The sequence below is a fragment of the Eptesicus fuscus genome, chromosome 10 (genome assembly GCF_027574615.1).
Source record: "Eptesicus fuscus isolate TK198812 chromosome 10, DD_ASM_mEF_20220401, whole genome shotgun sequence".
Lineage (NCBI taxonomy): Eukaryota > Metazoa > Chordata > Mammalia > Chiroptera > Vespertilionidae > Eptesicus > Eptesicus fuscus.
Genome location: NC_072482.1, coordinates 72,562,254 through 72,582,403, shown reverse-complemented (window position 1 = coordinate 72,582,403; position 20,150 = coordinate 72,562,254). Strand labels below are relative to the sequence as shown.

The 20,150-nt window shown below is 40.0% G+C and overlaps 1 protein-coding gene across 1 annotated transcript in view; it reads right to left on the bottom strand.

The window, feature by feature from the left end:
* NHSL1 (NHS like 1) overlaps nucleotides 1–20,150 on the bottom strand; it is a 91,451-nt gene that overhangs the window by 15,649 nt on the left and 55,652 nt on the right. Inside the window, 2 exon segments of the mRNA XM_054722624.1 lie at nucleotides 4,420–4,612; nucleotides 16,495–16,619. Coding sequence (XP_054578599.1) covers nucleotides 4,420–4,612; nucleotides 16,495–16,619 — 318 coding nt within the window.

Genomic DNA, 20,150 nt, shown 5'->3' with positions numbered 1-20,150 from the left:
ACTTTCTTCCAGAAGCTTGTTGTCAAATGATAAGAAGGTATTAATAATGATGTTAGCCAGTCATATGGTGATGAATGAATGCTGAAGGGCAAAAAGGGAAGGAAAGCACATTATCATCATAAGGCTTTTTTCCAATTTCTCTGTGTGTGTCCTTCCAAAGGAAGCACCTGGATCTCATTTCCAAATGAGCTGGAGTGGAAAATGCAAATTTGTTAACAACACGCCAGAAGAGTGATTCTGCATTATTTTAAACATGAGTCACCTGGGAAGTGTTTCACGTAGGTCCTCTGGTCACAGACATCACTCATTACATCAGCGTGCATGTGATGATGGCAATAAATGTATCTTAATCATCTGGTCAACTCCAGAGACCATCACAATGTCCCATCCTATGTGATGAAACAGATAACTTAACTCAAGAACTCTTGGATAAAGAGTTTTTCTTCCAGTCAAGGAGGTCAACAATTTGGACAGACTGCAGAAATTAGCTGTGGTGTGGGATACTATAATGAAAAATAAAAAGCCTTATAATGATAAAGGACTTTTACCACAATGAGACCCAGTAGCACTGCTGTTGTTAAAGCTGAACTGCTTCTTTAGTTCACAGTCACTTGTAATAGTTGATCTGAATTTAGACATTTCAGGTAATGCTGCAATCAATCCCCAAATGTCAGATCCACAGGACTTCTTTCTCTCGAGAATGTGAGCTTGTGTGATTGACACACAATGGGAAAACATTAAAAAATAAAGTATCAGTTTTTGATCGGTCTGCTTTAAATGACTTGCCAGCTTAATTAAAGAAAGTTTTATAGCATTGACCTTGTCAAATGGTTATCTCCTCAAAAAAGAGATTTTAAAAATACATATATACACACAAATGATGTACTCCCACCATTCTTTTGTTGTGAGAAAAGTATAAAAGCATTCTTTCTTTTTAGCAATATTGACACATTCAAAGTGGGCATTTTGTGAACATGGTACTTTCTATTATAATAGGAATAAGTTGTAAGTAAAATTTTATCTAATCAAAACAGACGATAAAAGAGCTGAATGATCAAACTACATTTCGCCTACTAAGGAACAAACTTCAACTTGAAAACTCTTGCCACTTTGTTCCTAATGGAGGAAAACAGAAACCATTGAGAGAAGACCCTGAAACACCAGAAGGTACCATGCTGTAACAAATGTGTCGCTCTGTGCAACAGCATATAAGGTGTTTATAAGTGGCAAGTCACGCCTTCAATGGTCCATTAGTTCCCTGCAGCAGAGGGGAAAAGATTTCCTTGTATCAAGGCATTAAGAATGGTTAAAATATTAATAGATAGTTGCATTTAGTCTCTAGTTTTGCTTCCTAAACAAAAACAAAAGCTAAACCACTCAAGCTCCCAGGAAATTAAGAAACAAACCATGAGGATAGACATCACCATTAAAGATGTCAAACTCATCCTAGCTGGTTTGGCTCAGTGTTTAGAGTGTTGGCCTGTGTGTTCGATTCCAGTCTAGGGCACATGCCCGTTCGATTCCCAGTGGGGGGGGGGGGGAGGGGGGGCGTGCAGGAGGCAGCAGATCAATGATTCTCTCTCATCATTGATGTTTCTATCTCTCCCTCTTCCTTCCTCTCTGAAATCAATAAAAATATATTGGGGGGGAAAAAGATATCAAAAAGATCTCCATCTTGCACTGTTACCTACAAGGACTGTGTCCCCTGCTGGACTATACATTTCTTGAAGGCAGGGACCATGATTCATGTCAATGCCTGACACAAAGTAGTTATTCGGTAAATACTGAATATTCAACAAATATCTGAGAGGAATTGAATCATTCTCTTTCATTGAAAAACGGCATTAGTTAGTAATGCTTACTACTTAGAAATAAAATTTGCGGCTCAAACATCAACACAAAGCCAGTTTGTAAAAATTGCTTAAGTATGTTTACCCACTCTTATTTTCCAGGTGGAAGAGTTGTTATCCCACATGGTAGGTTATAAAAAAAAACATATATACGTTTTATTTTAAAGATTTTTTTCTCTTCAACATTTAGAACATGCTGAGTCCCATAGAACTACAACTAAAGGGGTTAAATTGGTTTTCAAGCTCGCAGCTCATTGTGCTAATGTTCTACCTCTATGCCTGGCAGGCTTCACTTTGGACTTGAAATAACATATTTGTCGGCACTTTCCCCCCAGCTGAACCTTACTGAAAATCAAACTAGAGGGTCAATGTTTGCCCAAATAAATGAGCACTTGACAATTCCTGACAGGAAGGTACATTTTTATCTCAAACGTCATCTGGGGCTTTAGAAAATGTCATTTAAATAGCAGGAAACTGTCTAACCTATGTCAATTCAACTATTAAAAGTGAAAATATTTAATTTAATGCTTTTTTATACCAGAATATTAGAAAACTACTCCCTTTATGAAATATATGTATGTGTATGTGAACACATGTATCCAGAAAATGGATCAATAAATATGTAATTAGGAATTATGTTTAATTTCTACATTTCTAAAAACATTAATCACACAAAAATAGATTGCATTTTGATATAACTCATATTGCTCATTTTTTTTGTCATTAACCTTTCCTGTGTGGCATTCTGAAGGCCTCCTTTTAAACTTCATGTAATTCATATCAAACAGGAGAGAATTAAAGCTCAAAGAAAGGACACTGTCTCCTGTTGTGACAATGCATTTCACCGTAAATAATTCATTACTCCTAAAATTCTAGTTACTCTGCTTTAAATTTACTAATCTCACAATAATATATTTTATCCTAATTCCATTAAGTATTGTCATATTTCATAGCACAATCTATTTATAATATTATTCCTGAGGCATTTAATCATACATAATTACATTTCTGCTGCATTTAATCAATCAAATAATGTAATGCACATTCTTATAGAAAATATGCACCTATGTATTTCATTGAGCAATAAACTTTATACTTTGTTCTGAAACATAGCTACTTATAAAAATAATCTTTAAAAAATATGATCTAGGTGAACAAGGATCACATTCAGAAAGATCAATGATGTTATCTGCAAAGAAAATGGATTAAAATGCCATGATATTCTTCCTTTAAGGCCTATGCACAATAAATGTGTGAAAATGACCATGGAATTTAAAATAATTCATGCACTTATTTATTACATTTCTCTGGAATTCAAAATGAGTTCTAAAAGTAATTTTTAAATGCAAGGTTTTAAAAATTTCTCCAATAACTATCAAAATGTCATTAGTCCTTTAAAATTAACCAATGCCATGGCAAAAAGCTTTCTAATGGCAGTCAACAGCAATAGTCTCAGAAATGCAGCAAGTGTGCTATGGTTTTCATCCTAATTCTTTAAAAATATATTTTATTGATTTTTTTATAGAGAGGAAGGGAGAGAGATAGAGAGTTAGAAACAACGATCAGCTGCCTCCTGTACACCCACTACTGGGGATGTGCCCGCAACCAAAGTACATGCCCTTGGACGGAATCGAACCCGGGACCCTTCAGTCCGCAGGCTGACGCTTTATCCACTGAGCCAAACCGGTTTCGGCCTCATCCTAATTTTTAATGAAAACTCATCCTTACTGGTCACCTGATTTCTTTTAGATTCTAGCCCCGTAAGCCATGCTTTGTATGGACTGATAATTAATAATGATGATCAGTACTCTATTTCTTTCTAACACACAGTCCAATGGCTGAAGCTATTAACTCTTAACATCTATTTTGCACTGTGTACATGCCTACCAACGTGATAAATAGGAAAATTTTGACATTTTTAACAGCTCATCTAAGTTTGTGATCTAAAAATTTATATTAAAAATGAACTTTTATTTGAAGATTGTAGAATTTAAATTTTAGGGATCAAAATATAACTTTACCATCCTATTGAGTTTTTTAAAAAATATGTTTTATAGTTATTATTGTTAATTCACTTGATATTTTTATTTCAAGTAATTTTTCCCTCTTTTACCTGAGAAAACAAAAAGGTAAAATCTATCATTAAGAAATAGCACAAAATAGTTATTTCTTTACTTTTATAAATATTCCTTAAAATAACCTTTAGAAAAAAAAAACACATAATTTTTCTTATCCAAAATCAAATTTACAATGTCTCCATCTAATCAAAATATTCTTTAAAGGTAAGTCCATTTAAAAAGACAGGCTTTAAATGAGCAGCTGGGCCATGTAGTTCTTCCACATCAACCTTTGGTGACACGGTCTTCTAACTTAAAAGCAATAGCTATTTTACATGTACACACACCAATATGTTTTAGTATTCCCTTCATTAAGCAAAGATCAGGAATACACATATATTACAGCTTTCCCTCTGATGTATAAAATGCTAAGTGCATATAACAACAACAACAAAAAGCCACAGTCATTCTCCGGAGTACATTTTGAACCTCGTCTACACAGCAAAGCATACCGGTTATGTTAATAGGAACCACATCAGCCTGGACTGTCTGGGCGTGCAGTCGCATCTTCTCTTCTGGTGTTGGCAAGGGAAGAGACTTGGCCCAGTTCGTTTGAGTATTAAGATCAGGGAAGTCATTTGAGGTTGGCGTTTTAGGTCTCCTGATGGAAATATGCCTTTCCTCTTCCAAGGAGGAGATAGAACCCTGTAGGGGGAATGAGGAAAAAGAAGCCACAGTGTGTCAAGAGCTGACAGAAACTTTTTTTTTTTTAATTTAAACTGATTTGAAGCAAAAACAAATAAACAAACAACAACAAACAAAAACACCTGGTCACATTTAGGAACAGAAGCAATGGTTTGCAAGAACTCTGCTCAGCATCCTGAGCATGACCCGTAATGATTATGATTCGCAGAGGCCAGAGTCCCTAAACCATGGACTGCGAAAGGTTTTGCTGACCCGCAGAACCTTAAGTTCTTCCTGTTTCCTGTGGTCAGAGGATTATGGATTCAGTTTAACATAAGAAGCCCAGAGACACAACATGGTTGTGGCCATCAATTTCCATTTTTATTAAAATGCAGTTTGGCTCAAAATAATTTCTAGCCTCAATCTCATTTCCTTTAGGCTCTGGCCTCAAGGGACATTTCGAAAATGATAGAGCTATTGTTGTTCAACTACTTGTGCTCTTCTGAAGCCATTTATATGGAAAAATATCCGTGTGAAATTGTTCACTTATAAGAAGCTGACTAAAGCTGTGCTCTGAGCCTTATCAGAATTCCATGAGAACATTTCTAGCAGTGTCAGTTTTGATACAGATTAACATCCTAACTGGGGACCATCTTTAACCTTTTGCACTCGGATGTCGAGTGTGACTCGACACGGTTAGCATTAGAATAAAGGAATCGAGAAAAAAAAGCGAGTGCAAAGGGTTAATACCTTTCCTCCCATAACATCTTAAAAAGTGTAAGCAAGAAAGCTGTTTTGGCAAGCATCTGATAATGGCCCCATGGCAACTGGGCTGGTGACAAGGAAGCTCCAAGAACTCAAAAGAAATACACTGTGCTCAGGCACAACAACAAAAAGGGGTAACTGACTTTTGTTGGGAGATGGCAGTTTATAATAAGAATCCTATCTAATAATCCTATCTAATAATAGACAAATATGCAAATTGACCATACCTCCAACACGCCCACAAGCCACACTCACCATCCAATCAGAGCGAGCATGCAAATTAACCCAAACCAAGATGGCTACAGCCACAGAAAGCAAGGTTTCCTAGGTAACAGAGGAAGCCAAGCTTTCCGCCTGCCCTTGCCAGGCCTAAGCCTCCACTCAAGCTACAAAGTTTCAATTATAGAAGGTAAACAAATTCAAACAAATGGCGGCAGAATGGAGCTTGAGAGAACAGGCCAGCGTTGCCGCCGGCAACAGGGGAAGCAAAGCTTTCCGCACACCCTGGCCAGGCCCACCCGCTTAAGGCAACAAAGTTTCAATTATAACCCCAACACAAATGGCTGCCGGCCTCAGAGGGAGCCCCAGGCTTGGCTCCACTCCAGGCTACAAAGTTTCAATTGTAGAAGGAAAATAAATTCCAGATACCAGGGCCTCTGCTTGGGTTGCCAGGGTACGTGGCCGGCCGGCAAACCACCACAGGCCCCTCGCTCAGGCCGCCCCACACCCCAAGGGAACCCCTGCCTGATCCGGGATGCCCTTCAGGGCAAACCAGCTGGCCCCCACCCCTGTACCAGGCCTCTATCCTATCTAATAAAAGAGTAATATGCAGATTGATCATCTCTGCAACACACAATATAGCTGCCCCCATGTGGTCAAAGATCCTGCCCCCGTGTGGACACAAGATGGCCACCACAAGATGGCCAGCAGGAGAGGGCAGTTGGGAGGCACCCGGCCTGCAAGGGAGGGCAGTTGGGAGGCACCCTGCCTGCAAGGGAGGGCAGTTGAGAGGGACCAAGCCTGCAAGGGAGGGCAGTTGGAGGTGATCAACGCTGCAGGAGAGGGCAGTTAGGGGTGACCAGGCCAGCAGAGGAGGGAAGTTGGGGGCAAACAGGCTGGCAGCAGAGTGGTTAGGGGGTGATCAGGCTGGCAGGCAGAAGCGGTTAGGGGCAATCAGGAAGTCAGGCAGGCAAGCAGTTGGGAGCCAGCAGTCCTGGATTGTGAGAGGGATCCCATATTGGAGAGGGTACAGGCTGGGCTGAGGGACAACCCCCCTCCGTGCACGAATTTCATGCACCGGGCCTCTAGTAAGTGTATAAGAACAGTTCTTCAGGTTGAAAGCGTTTAAACTACCACCTATGAAAATAAGGCACTTTAAAGAGTTTTACTTAAGAATAAAAAGTCAATGAACCTTCCCAAGGGAACACCTACAAAACCAGGACCCAGGTCACTTCAGCAGCTCCCCTCTCCCCCAAAACAAGGGAAACTGCCCTCCTGACTTCTAACATCACAGCTTCCTTGGCCTGTATTGAACTTTTTGTAAAGGAAATCATACTGCAGGTCTCTTTTGTGACTTCTTTCACCTTACATTTCATTTGGAAAGATTGATACTTAAAAAAAACAACATACATATTTTTTTATTGATTTCAAAGAGAAGGGTGAGGGAGAGATAGAAACATCAATATCAATAATGAGAGAAAGTCACTGATCCGCTGCCTCCTGCATGCCTCCTCCCCCTCCCCCACCCTCACCCCGCTCCCCAAATGGGGATCGAGCCTACAACCTGGGCATATGCCCTGACTGGGAATTGAACAGTGACCTCCTGGTTCATAGGTCAATACCCAACCACTGAACCACACCAGCCAGGCAAGGATTGATCCATTTTTAAAAAGCATATGTTGATGTCTTTCTGGATTTAATGCAAGTTTTTAAGAGGACATCAGTAAGAAATCTACAGAAACCCATAATTTAGAAATCTCAAACACTTAGAAGAACAGTCATCACTACTGCTAATGAATTAAGCTTCTCACTAAATACCTGTATTTATTCTACAAGTACCGCCAACAATCTGAAAAGGGCTACACAGAACAGATGAAAATGGTTTGGGGTGTTAGGGATAGGGTCTTAGGCGAAGAATCCAAACACCTGAGTCTATTCACTTTATAACTTACAGTCAAGGGACCTTTAGGGTGTTCCTAAATGTTGAGGTCCCTTGCTGTAAAATGGGAATATCCTGTACTCTTAGGACCTCATGAGATGATAGCTGTGGAAATGTCTAGGACAGTTAAATATCATGGCCATAAAGGTGGTGGTCATGTGACTTTACGAAAACAAAATCATGAATTGACAAGTACCTGCATTTTTCTTTTATTGTAAGACTATCCATAATAAAGGCATTATAGAAATAAAAATATAAATTATAACTAGACATCTCAGTATTTTTTTACTTTAAATTCTTAATACATAAAACATGTAAAATGATAATCTAGTTTCCTTTTCACCTAAGGAAACTATAAAATGTCTGTAATTAAATAACGAACATACTAATTTGGAGTATGTGTAACTGGCGTCTTAATCATGATACTAAATTACACCATATCCATTCATGTTGGATCTGACACTGGTTACAGCTCTTACAGATCCTGAAAAGACAAAGGAATGTTTGAGTCAGCCGCAGCAACTAAGCCAGGCTGACATAAATCAATTATTTCTGCCCCCATTGCAGTTGTGATACTCTAGTTAAGTTTGATTTATAATACAGATTCTCTACTCTTACACTGTAGATACACATACACATAAATTAAAACTAATTTTGAGAATTTCATGTCAATTTGTGTAAAGGTCACATGTCTGGGGTTGAATCTTAATCTAGTAAATTAAAAGGTCACTCCAATTTTCTGATATATTTACATAGAAATAATTTTCTAGGCAACCTTGAAATATTACACAAATTTTGAAGGCCTTAAGAAGCACATCCTAACTCAAAGGTTTAAAAGAAAGGAAAGGAAAGCTTCTGATGGCCAGAGAATAAATAGCACGGTGACATCCTGCAGAGAGATTTCCCGTTTCGTGTGACGTCCGCCCAGGGACCTGGAGGAGCTGGGTTCTGTGGTTTGCATGCGTCTCAATGGCCTAGTGACCTACTTCTCTTTTAGTTGTCAGAATCGATAACTATCACAGTGAAACAGTACTTCAGTTAGCCTCGTGACCAGGGACAGCTCCGATGTTACAACTGACAAAGATCATCTATTTTGTAAAGTGCTCCCTTCATTTACAAGAAAATTTCCCAGACAAGCAGGGAACAGGTAACGTTATATGCAGAGTGACTGTTATACAGTGCTACAATCTACTGAAGAAAATTTGAAAACCAGGATGATATGACTTCCAAAATGACATGACTCCCATCCCTCCTAGTATTTATAAATACAGCAGGAACACAGAAAAAAACTCCTGCATCTCAACGGCAGAACACATCACAAGTACTCCGTTAAGACAGACGTTGGAGCGCTCCAGATTATCCCCTTTGCCTCTTCACTAGCCTGCATGCTTCTGTCCTTGTTGACTACCCTCCCGTACGCCTCCCCTTCCAATAGTGGATTTCTCCACACCGCAGCCAGGTCATGGTGCTCCTCCTCTCAAACCCTCCAAGATTCTTACTACGGCCTACAAAACCCTACGTACGTGATCTGTGAACTGGCCCCCTGCCAACAATGACCTCACCTCCAACTAGTCTGTCCCTTGTTTATCCTACCCAGTCACATCATCATCCACGAAGTTCCTGGTACACAACACGCACATTACTGCCTCAGGGCCTTTGTACTTGTTGCTCCCACCACTTGAAATGTTCTTCCCTCAGACATCCACACAAGTATAACCTTCTTATTCTTCAGGTGCTTGGTTTAGTCAAGATTCCCCTTCCTGTTGAGGTCTCAGCTGTTCACCCTACCTAAAATTTTAACTCCTTCCCAAGATTTTATATCCCCTTTTTAGCTTTCTAAGCTTCTCTTTAGTACATACATATCACCAGTATGCACATATTTTAGTTAATTATCTTGTCTCTCCCAAGAGAATGTAAAGTTCCAGGAGTCTTTAAATTGGAACTGTACAGAGAGCTATCTCAGAATTTTGAAATAGCTCTTTGTACAGTTTGGCTCAGTGAATAGAGCATTGGAACTGCAGACTGAAGGGTCCTGGGTTCGATTCCGGTCAAGGGTACATGCTGGGGTTACGGGCTTGATCTCTAGTAGGAGGCATACAGGAGGCAGCCGATCAATGATTCTCTCTCATCATTGATGTTTTTATCTCTCTCTCTCTTTCCCTCTCCCTTCCTCTCTGAAATCAATAAAAATATATTTTTTAAAATAGAAATAAAAAAGGGACCACCATCTAGTAACTGAGTTCTACATGACTTTCCTTGTACCTCATTAAGGAACTGGTACCTCATTTAATTTGCATAGCACTAGCCTCACTTTATAAATAAGAAAGTGGCCTAAAATAACTTTACTTTGGGAAAGTTCAAAAGTGGGCAAGTGGAATGGAAACCCTCAGTATAGGGTGAATTACTTTTTTAAACACTGAGTTTGAAGTTGCCTTGCTTTCAGAACTTAAATGCAGTTTTTAAAGCTGTTAATTGGTCAATAATGTTCATCAATAGCCCATAATCTGGTCCTGGAAGAAACGTAGAGTCACCAATAAAACTTAAGAAACCACAATTCCTCATGTCAAATTACTTAATTCAAACAGGGAGATCACCTGCCACCAGTGGTTGTTGTGTAGATGCTGGATGCTGGCAGACCTGCATTTCAGAGCCCACCAAGTCCTGTCTGGAAACCAGGCAGCCTCCCACCAGATGGAGAGTGGAGCCTGAAGTATAGTCTCTTTGGCAAATGGCCAAGTTACCAAAAAGTAGGCTTAACTGTGAAACACAGATTAGCCCAGGCTTGTTAAAAAAAAAAAAAATCTGCTATGCTTTTAAAAATTGGAAAATATAATTATAAACAGCTAAATTTAGTATTCACTTAGTAAGTATTACATAAGAATAGACACTGAACCGATGAAACAACATAGGACACTACTTAAGAGAACACCAACATACATTCTAGTCCTTTTAGTCTTTGGTGATTTTACTCCCAAAATTACATCTCTTTTGGGTTGACTCTTGGTTTTGAAGATTCTAGATAGTTTTATAAAGTGTCAAAACTACTGCAGTCTTTCTTGGCTATATGCTGCTTCTACTCAGACCCACGAGATCCTGACTTAATTTGTTCTCTCCAATTCCTTCCCGCATCCCGGACCCAACAACAACAACACAGAAGACCAGGGGTAGTGGACATGGATCCACACAAAAGCACAGTTCATGGCCTTCCCAGCAACTCCATGATTTGGCTGGGAGGTGGTTTTCATACCCACGGTATTAAGTAACTAATTGTTCCTTCTCTCTTATTCAGCATATTAGTCCCTTTATCACAAAACCTAGACCTGTCAAGGACTCTAAACTTTCTTACCATGTACTGAATTAAAATAGTTTGGATTTAAACTATCCCATATTAAGTGATCTTTTCCTCAAAATAATGAAAATAGGTAATTAGAGTATACATTTTAACTGATATAGTAACTTATTTTAATGAACTTTTGATTAGAGTAAATCATAGATCCAAAGTATATAGTACAAGATAATGAATATTTAAGAACTTGCTACCCAACCCATGCTCACAGTATTACCAGTAATTGCATCCACCTCCATGCTCCTCCCTGCTTCCCCAGAGGTAATCACTCTCCTGAATTGTGTGTTAATCATTCCCTTCCGTTTTTTACAAGTGTGTATAAATATGCCTAAATTATATGTTTATATTTATTTGGAATTTTATAAAAATGGTATCATGCTCTTTGCACTGTTACTTATTTACTTGCTATTATGTTTCTAAGACACATGCATATTGTTGTGTGAGTCTGCAATTCACTGGTTTTACTGGGGTATACACTGCATTCCAATATCACATTTATTTATTTATTTATTTATTTATTCTTTTTTTGTCCTTATCTCCCCATGCCCCCCCCCCCCCCCAACTCATGCCCTCACCCCCCTGGTGTCTGTGTGTGGTTAGGCTTATATGCATGCATACAAGTCCTTTGGTTGATCTATTCTTTTATTGACTGCCTTTGAGCGTGAAGGAGGTGGTATTAATAATTACACAGGACAGCAGCTGTAAACCAGGGTTGTTCTGAGCAAACCAGAACATGTGGTTTATAACTCTTTACAGTTGAGGAAACTGAAGCTCACAAGCAATTTAGCCAAGACTGCCGCCACGGACAGGTGGGAAAGCTGGCCCAGACCAGCACTCGCAAGCATCATGTTATGTAAGCCTCCAACATTTGCAGTTAGAGAGCAAGGCTGCTATCCTTTGTATTCTTCAAAGTCCTCCTTTGATTCAAATATCTCTTATCAAGGAAGACTAAACCAGAACCCGAGATGCCAGTTCAAAAAATAACAGGAAATAGGAAAGAAAACTTCAGTTTCTATCAATACTATTAAAGCCAACTGTTTATTGCCATAATCCCAGCCTCACTTATCTGTTTGGGGGTGAATTTTACACAAGAGATTGAGTAACTCATGACTGACATGCTTTCTGCTGAGACAATGGAGCCTCTATGAACGTTTCTGTGACTCAGTGAACATATCATCAAATATAACCTCCGTCATGGCAGTTGGAGAAATGCCCTATCAACTCACAGGATGTATTTTAGCATCTATAGCTGAACTTCCTTCCAATACCTGAATAACCTCTTTGGTGGTACCTGGCACACAATGAAAACTGGAAGAACAAAACAGAAATGTCAAGACCAGAACAACACGAAAGTAGTGATTTACGCTCTGATTTTGTGGCTGAATAAAAAGTATTCTGTGGATTCCTACATCCCTTTGCAGACAGCATTTTTCATGCAGCATGTTTAATATTTAGATGATGTACAGAACATACAGAGTTGGAAACACTTCAAACAATTTTTTTCTTGCCACACTATGTCACCACTTTGAAAGATATATATGGATATCATTAGCAAAATACCTTTCTTCATACCAGAAACTTGAGGTTTACTTGGCAAATGCTTTGCATTTATTGTTCTAAAATAATTATCCAGAATAAATAACCAGAACAGATGTCTTCTGGGTTCTCTGTTCTAATTTATATGTTCTTAACCTTTACCTTATTAGCAACTCTCATTTTAGGACAGGGCTTCTGTCTTAAACATATAACAAATGCTTAGTATTTGTTGAATGCAAGTAATGCTTTTTTCTAAGCACCGCTTTAATGTCAGAGCACCTGTAGCCTAAACCTTTAACTCCTGTGTCCCTTCCATGACAGTCTACTGGTCTCCTCACCTTTCATCTCCATCCCCACCGCCTACCTAGGAAAGACAAAGAAAAGGGTTTTCCCCATAGAATTTTCCTTCCAATCTGACTTCTACACACTCTGTACTTAACAATCACCCCAACTGTTACAGCCACCACTAAGAACGTGCGTTGTAGTTAGGGGCCTTGGTCTTAACATGGAGACCATACACTGCTGGCTGGGAGCCCTTAGAGTTACTGGATTCCCACCTAAATTTCAAGTGCCAACTTGATCATGTACTAAGTCCCATGCAGATTAGGGTCTACTTCTGAACTTTACATACTGTTTGTAATGTTTGGTCCTACTCGTCTGTAGGTTCAGAGGCCGCACTGGAGTAATTCCTGACTCCATGGGTGAGCACCTGGCCACTCTTCCTTCCTCACTGCTCTTCAGTTGCACAGCTTGTCCCGGTATGAACCTCAGATCCAGCCTCTCCAGTCCCTCCCTCCACCTTCCACCCCCCAAATAACTCCAAACCAAAACAAAGCAACTGCTCACGTTTTTATTGGTATTGTGTTAATTTTATAGATTAACATGGGCAGATTTGACAGCTCTTTGATATTGAGTCCTCTAATCTCAGAGCATGTTTTTTCATTTATTCAAATCTTATTTGTGGTCTTCTATAGTATTTAAATTTTTTCATACAGATCTATCCTCTTTTAAAAAAAATATGTTTTTGTTGATTTTAGAGAGGAAGGGAGAGGGAGAGCGAGGTACAAACAAGTGACAGAGCTAAGGCTCGAAATATGTGGATGGAGCGAGCTCCTATTCCATCTCCCTGCTCAAAAAATCATTTAATATGTTGTCCTTGGATAGAAGATGCATCAGATGCTAAACTGCTGAGAAATTATATAATAAGGTACTTCTTATACTTACTAGGACATGCCATGTAGTGTGTGTGTGTGTGTGTGTGTGTGTGTGTGTGTGTGTCTGTGTCTGTAATCATTATCCCTGATTTATTTTCAACAGGACAGGAGCCTTGTTTTCTAAGGGCCAATGACCTGTCCACACTCCCTTGCACGTTTGGGAGAGGCTGCTTGGAGGGGGCCGTGGCAATGCACGTTAAGTGTAGAAACTCGTTCACAGAAACTGAACTCTCTCAGATGTGAGGATTTGGGAACTAAATAGCTGTGTGAGAATTTAGAAACTACGCTTCCACTTCCCAGGAAGATCTTAGAATGTGGTCTTGGTAAGGCCAATTTGCTGATTTGCCACCAGGGCCTCTGCATACTCACTAGGCTGCACCCAGAAACCACCTCTGTCTCTCCAGCTTCCACTATAAACTAAATGCTCCCCTTCCCTGAGCACCGCAGAAAGGCTGAGGTATATCTGGATTTTAAAAATCTCACAGGTGAAGGAGGTGGACAGACACTAATCAAAGGGTAGGACCTTCAGTCTGCGATGAGTAAGCTCTCTGGGATCTAATGTACAGCATGGTGACTCCAGTACATAATGCTGTGCTGTGTACTTGAAATTTGCTAAGAGAATAGACCTTAAGCGCTCTCATCTCACACACATACACACACACACACACACACACACACACACACACGGTAACTATGTGAGGTGATGGATGTGCTCATTAACCTGAGTGTGATGATCATTTCATAAAGTATACTTTTGTCAAATCATCATACTAGATACAATTTTATTTGTCAATTATCCTATATAATAAAGAGGGAATATGCAAATTGACCATCACACCATCACAAAGATGGCGGCGCCCATAGCCACAAGATGGCGGCACCCAGTGCCCTCAGCTCCGCCAGAGTCCCTCAGTCCTTTCAGCCCCGCCAGGTGTGGTGGGGGAGCAGTGGTTGCAGGTGCACAATGCAGCCGGACCTGCCCTCAGCCCCCCCAGCCACCCAGGGTTGGCCCGAGGCACAGGCAAACCTCAGATGGCGGCTATCCAGCCGCCCAGGGCTGTCCAAGGCTCAGGTAACCAGGGCCAGCCGAGGCTTGCGCTGCTGACAGTGGCAGCAGCAGAGGTGTGATGGGGACGGTCACCTTCCCCTGATCGCCAGGTCACCTCCCGCCCCTAAGGGCTCCCGGACTGTGAGAGGGGGCAGGCTGGGCTGAAGGACCCCCCCTCCAGTGCATGAATTTTAATGCACCAGGCCTTTAGTACTTCAATAAACCTGAAAAAAAATTTAAATCAAAACACCCTCATGATATAATTCATCTTCTGATTTTTTTTTATTTTCCTTACTCATGTCAACAAGAGAAAAAATAAGCTTTTAAAATTAAAGACCAGATCAACTTTGAAATAACTGCTTTCCTATTTTAGTAAGAAACTTTCTTTGTGTATTTTAGAGTTTCAAAGGATTAACCTAATATGTCCAAACACCTTTAGAGAAATAGGAAAGACATCCTATGTAAAAAAACAAAACTAATATGCTAAGTGTCCAGTCAACCAGTCGGCTGTTCAACCAATCAAAGTGTAATATGCTAATGATATGCTAAGGCTGCTCAACCGCTCGCTATGATGTGCACTGACCACTGGGGGCAGATGCTCCAACCAGTAGGTTAGATAGCTGCTGGGGTCCGGCTAATTGGGACTGAGCGAGATGGGCCAGACACACCCTGGAGCCCTCCCGTGGTCCCTCCCCAGCTGGCCAATCTCCTGTGTCCCTCCCCGGCCCCAATCATGCACCGGTGGGGTCCGTCGGCCTGGCCTGTGCCCTCTCGCAATCTGGGACTCCTCGGGGGATGTTGGAGAGCCGGTTTCGGCCTGCACCTGCAGGCCAGGCCGAGGGACCCCACTAGTGCATGAATTCGTGCACCAGGCTTCTAGTTCTGTAATAAAAACTTGGGTCCAATCTTCATTAGATTTTAGGTAGTAATTTTCTATTTTTGAACAACTGTTAACTACTTTTTTTCTCTGATGTTACTTATTTGAGAGAGGATAATAAATTTTGAATAATGTTCTCCAAACAATAAGACTTTGATGTATTGACCTAAATTCCACTGAAATTTCTTAGGTTAATTTAAAATGGTTTCTAAAGCAAACCCTGTTCATCAAACTTTATTAAGTAATTTGTGTCAGTCAACATTCCTTAATAAAAATGAAAAATAAAACTATGTAAGTTAAAAATCTCCATACATTTTTATTCTTCTGTGTGTATTTAGTACTGAGAAATATATTTGTCTTAAGTAGTTTGCACATATCACAAAAGATGGCGTGGGAAAAAGGAATGCAGATATGAAACAGCATCATGAAAGCAAATTGCCCAGCGCTGTAATATTAAGTAAAAGCACTGCCCATGCCAGATCTACCTAAGAGCACTGCTCACTTGTGAAACAATGGCTTTTTGCTGCTATCCTTAGAGCTCTTCTTTGTAATCTCACTAGGTTCTTGGTCACATGAAAAAAGCAAAACAATAGAAATAAGATACTTTATTTCTTTTACCCAAAAGAGAGTATTCAAAATGCACAAATATATATGCTCCTTTAATAACTTGTTTGGATCAGGAACTTTCTTCCCCCACCCCAGGCTAATTTTAGCCTTCGAGAAAACTTACAAAGATAGTACTGAGAATTCCTTGTGTACCCTTACCTAGTGTCCCTTAATGTTGATGTGCTGCAAAACCATGGCACACTTATCAAAATTAAGCAGTTTACTTGGGATAATGCTATTAAACTAAAACAAAACAAACAAAACAAAACACACACTTTGTTCTAATTTCACCAGTTTTCCCCTTTCTATCCTTTTTCTGTTCTGGGCTCCCATGTTGAATTTGGAGGCCTTACCTTCTGATCTGTTTCATCATCCTCATCTTGATACTCATCGCTGGGTGGACCGGAGCTGGCGAAGGTGGGTCCCTGGGAGTAGTACTGAGAGCTCCGGTAGCCATCCCGCCGCAGCTTATCACATTCTGCAGAGGACACAGGACGGCGGGGAGAAAGGGCGTTAGGAACCAGGGTTTCTTTACTCCTCTTTATTTACCGTTTCTGGTAACACTTTCCTAGGCATAATAAGACTTCAAAATAATAATAATATTAAAAGTGAAATGATAAAAATGACTGAGAATTAGTATAGCAACTACTACTACACACTCCATGCCATGTTCCTATACTTTGCAGGGACCACCTTCAGACCTCACAGCAACCCTCCGTGTCAATTTCTGACACACAACAACTGCTTACGTAATTCCACATCAAAACCCACGAGCAATCCTCGTGCTGGGCTTGTTTCCTAGACTCATCAGCTGGAAGTGGCATGAGAAATCACTGGTGATAATGCTCTCGTTTGTAGTTCTCGTTTTAACTTTGGTGCCAACCAGCCTATAGTTATTGTGCCGAATTTAATATGAAGCTGGTGGCAGTCTGAGGTGCCTGCCAGTCCACAGAGGAATGCCTGGCACCACCGAGTGGCAGGTAAGCAGGAAGCCTGATGCCCTGGATCACAGGGGGACTGGGGACCCCACCACTGGCTGCTTAGAGACTGGGCACTGTCTTCAAGGAGGACCATTGCGCTAATTACTGTCATCAGTGGGGGAGTGCAGCAGAGTTCCAAAGGCTTTTTAAAACCCCAGGAGCTGCTAGGTGGGCGTGGCTCAGTGGTTGAGTGTCACCTATGGGCCAGGAGGTCACGGTTTGATTCCTGGTCAGGGCACATGCCAGGCTTGCAGGCTCAATCCCTCGTAGGGGGCGTGTAGGAGGCAGCCAATCAATGATTCTCATCATTAATGTTTCTATCTCTCTCTTCTCCCTTCCTCTCTGAAATCAACAAACATATATTTAAAAAATAATAATAAAGCCCCAGGAGCTTTCCCATTACTCAGATGCCACCTTAGAGGAGCATTTGCCTTGCAAAAGTATTTGCCACAGGGTTCCTTTAAATATCCAGCTGGCTAAAGCAGTGCCAAATGTGTGTGCCTTTGGAAAAGTTTCCTCTTTGCACAGCTTCACAAAGCCATGCACGTAAAAGCACAGAACCAAAGTAGGCCATCTTCAGAATTCTTTTCTAACACTGGGATCTATGATTCTTCTTCAAAGAGGAGACAGTAGTTGCGTTCGTACACGGATAAAAATTCTCCAGCCAGGGAATAAAAAAAACCTCTCCTTAGCTACCACACAGTGGGAGTGGAAAGTTTCCAATCCCGGGCTACAAATCAGAGTTTTAAAAAGCCCACTGACAGAGCCATGAGGATCTTTTAGAGCAGTGGTCGGCAAACTCATTAGTCAACAGAGCCAAATATCAACAGTACAACGACTGAAATTTCCTTTGAGAGCCAAATTTTTTAAACTTAAACTATATAGGTAGGTACATTGTTATTAACTTAATTAGGGTATTCCTAAGCTGGCCTTTGCTAAAAACTCAAGGGGCCAAAGAGCCGCATGTGGCTCACCAGCCACAGTTTGCCGACCACTGTTTTAGAATGCCAGCTAGCCCTGGCCAGGTGGCTCAGTTAGTTGGAGCATTGTCCCATATACCAAAAGGTTGTGGGTTCGATTCCAAGTCAGGGCACATACCTAGATTGGGAATTCCACCCCTGTTCGGCGTGCCTATAATCAATTGATCTCTCTCTCTTTCTCTCTCTAAAATCAATAAACACATCCCTTGGCGAGAATTTAAAAACAAAACACAAATAGAATGCCAAGCTAACTTAAAAGTGCATATTTAATCAAGAGATAGCTAAATATTATTACTTAAGTCACTATGGGATAAATAATTTGTGGGCTGAGCTGGCAATCACTCTTACTATTATGTAAAATGGAAATTAAAAAAAAAATTTCTCAAACTTCCAGAACACACCTTATTTTTTAATGAGTATTTAACTCATGCTAACCTAACTCTTTTCAGTGAGAGATATTTTCACATTTTCTCCAATATTTGACAATTTTTCTATAAAAATAAATAGTAAACCAGAATCTATATGAGAGAGATACTGTTACATAGAGCATAATTAGTAGTTTTCAAATGTTATTCTATGCAATTTGGGGATTCTATAAATTTTTTTCTTTAACTACCTTAAAGCTAGATTAAAAAAAACAGTAACACTCAAGCTCAATAGTTTTACATTTCATTAACGTGTACTACTAAATTAACTTTTCTGTGGTCCTACAAAACCGGAGTCTCCTAAGGATTAAGAGTGCACCTTGTAAAACACACTTGTAAAAACTATTACCACTTGCAGCTACTTAACATGTAATTCAAATACTTGCCAAACGAAACAAAATACAAAGTGAAGGCCAAGGCCCCTTTAAATGAAGTCTTTCTGTTCAAAAGAGTAGTTTTCCCCTCACCAATTGACCCTGTAATAAGTATGTTTGAAATGATAAAATGCTATTGTTTTAAGAATCTGCATTGCATATTGGATACCATGTCAGATAATGTTTGAAGAAGATTTCTCTCCAAGGAAACAAGGACTCGCGAACTAGATCATCTCTAAAGCTGCTATTAGTTACGATATTCTCGAGAAGAATATTAAAATGACAAAAATGACCTGACACATGTTACAGCTTAAAAGACCAAAATATTGGAAAATTATTATTCCTATGCTATAAGCATAAAAGTCTTGCAATTATTAGTACTTCTAATAATAAACGGTGTGACCCTAGTTTGAGACAATGCCTCCTTTTATATCAATGAAGTTTATGTCACAGAAATGTTTAAATAGTAATATAACAAATAGTAAAGGATATCAAATGAAAGTTGATATTGGGTCTCAGACTAAGCTTGGCAGTATAAATTTATGGCAGATCACCAATATTCGGAGTCTTACAAATTTTCTGAAATCTAGTAAACTCCTCAGTATCCACTGTCATTTATCTTATTCCAACTCTAGGGGGAAATGTAGGAAAATTTCTCTTGTCAAGTTGCAACAGCTCTCGGTTTCTAAAACCATGGCTTTGTTCATTAAAAACCGAGTTTATTGTCTATAGAGTGAGATATAAGTGCAAGCCATCATGAATAAACAAAGACTTTTCAAACACTCAACGGAGTAACTGCAAGGCAAAGCAGAATTTAACGCGGGGGTTATGCCTGCGACTCCAGGCTAGAAACAAGATACTAAATGTAATAGAAGATCTGCCTTTAACGCATGCTCCTCCTGCAACAGAAATTAAGAGTTAAAACCCCGTTATTGTTCTCTCGGTGCTGCCTGGATAAAGGTGTCACTGTTCGTTGTGTCCTCTGGTTTCCCAACCGCCAATTTCCTCCTCCTTCCTTACCTGTCAAATTATTTTCTTTAGTGCAAGAACAATGAACAAACATTTCTTGGGAGACCAACGTTTTCAATATAGAAGGACAAAAATAATGTCACAGAACGAGATGGTTATCTAACCATCCCGGGAATTTAATGCTGCTCTGGCTTCCAAACTTTCATGCAGTAACGCAGTTCTTCAGGCTTTTCGTTTTAATAGTTTAGACATGGTAAGAGAGTCTCCTGCAAGAAGCTTTA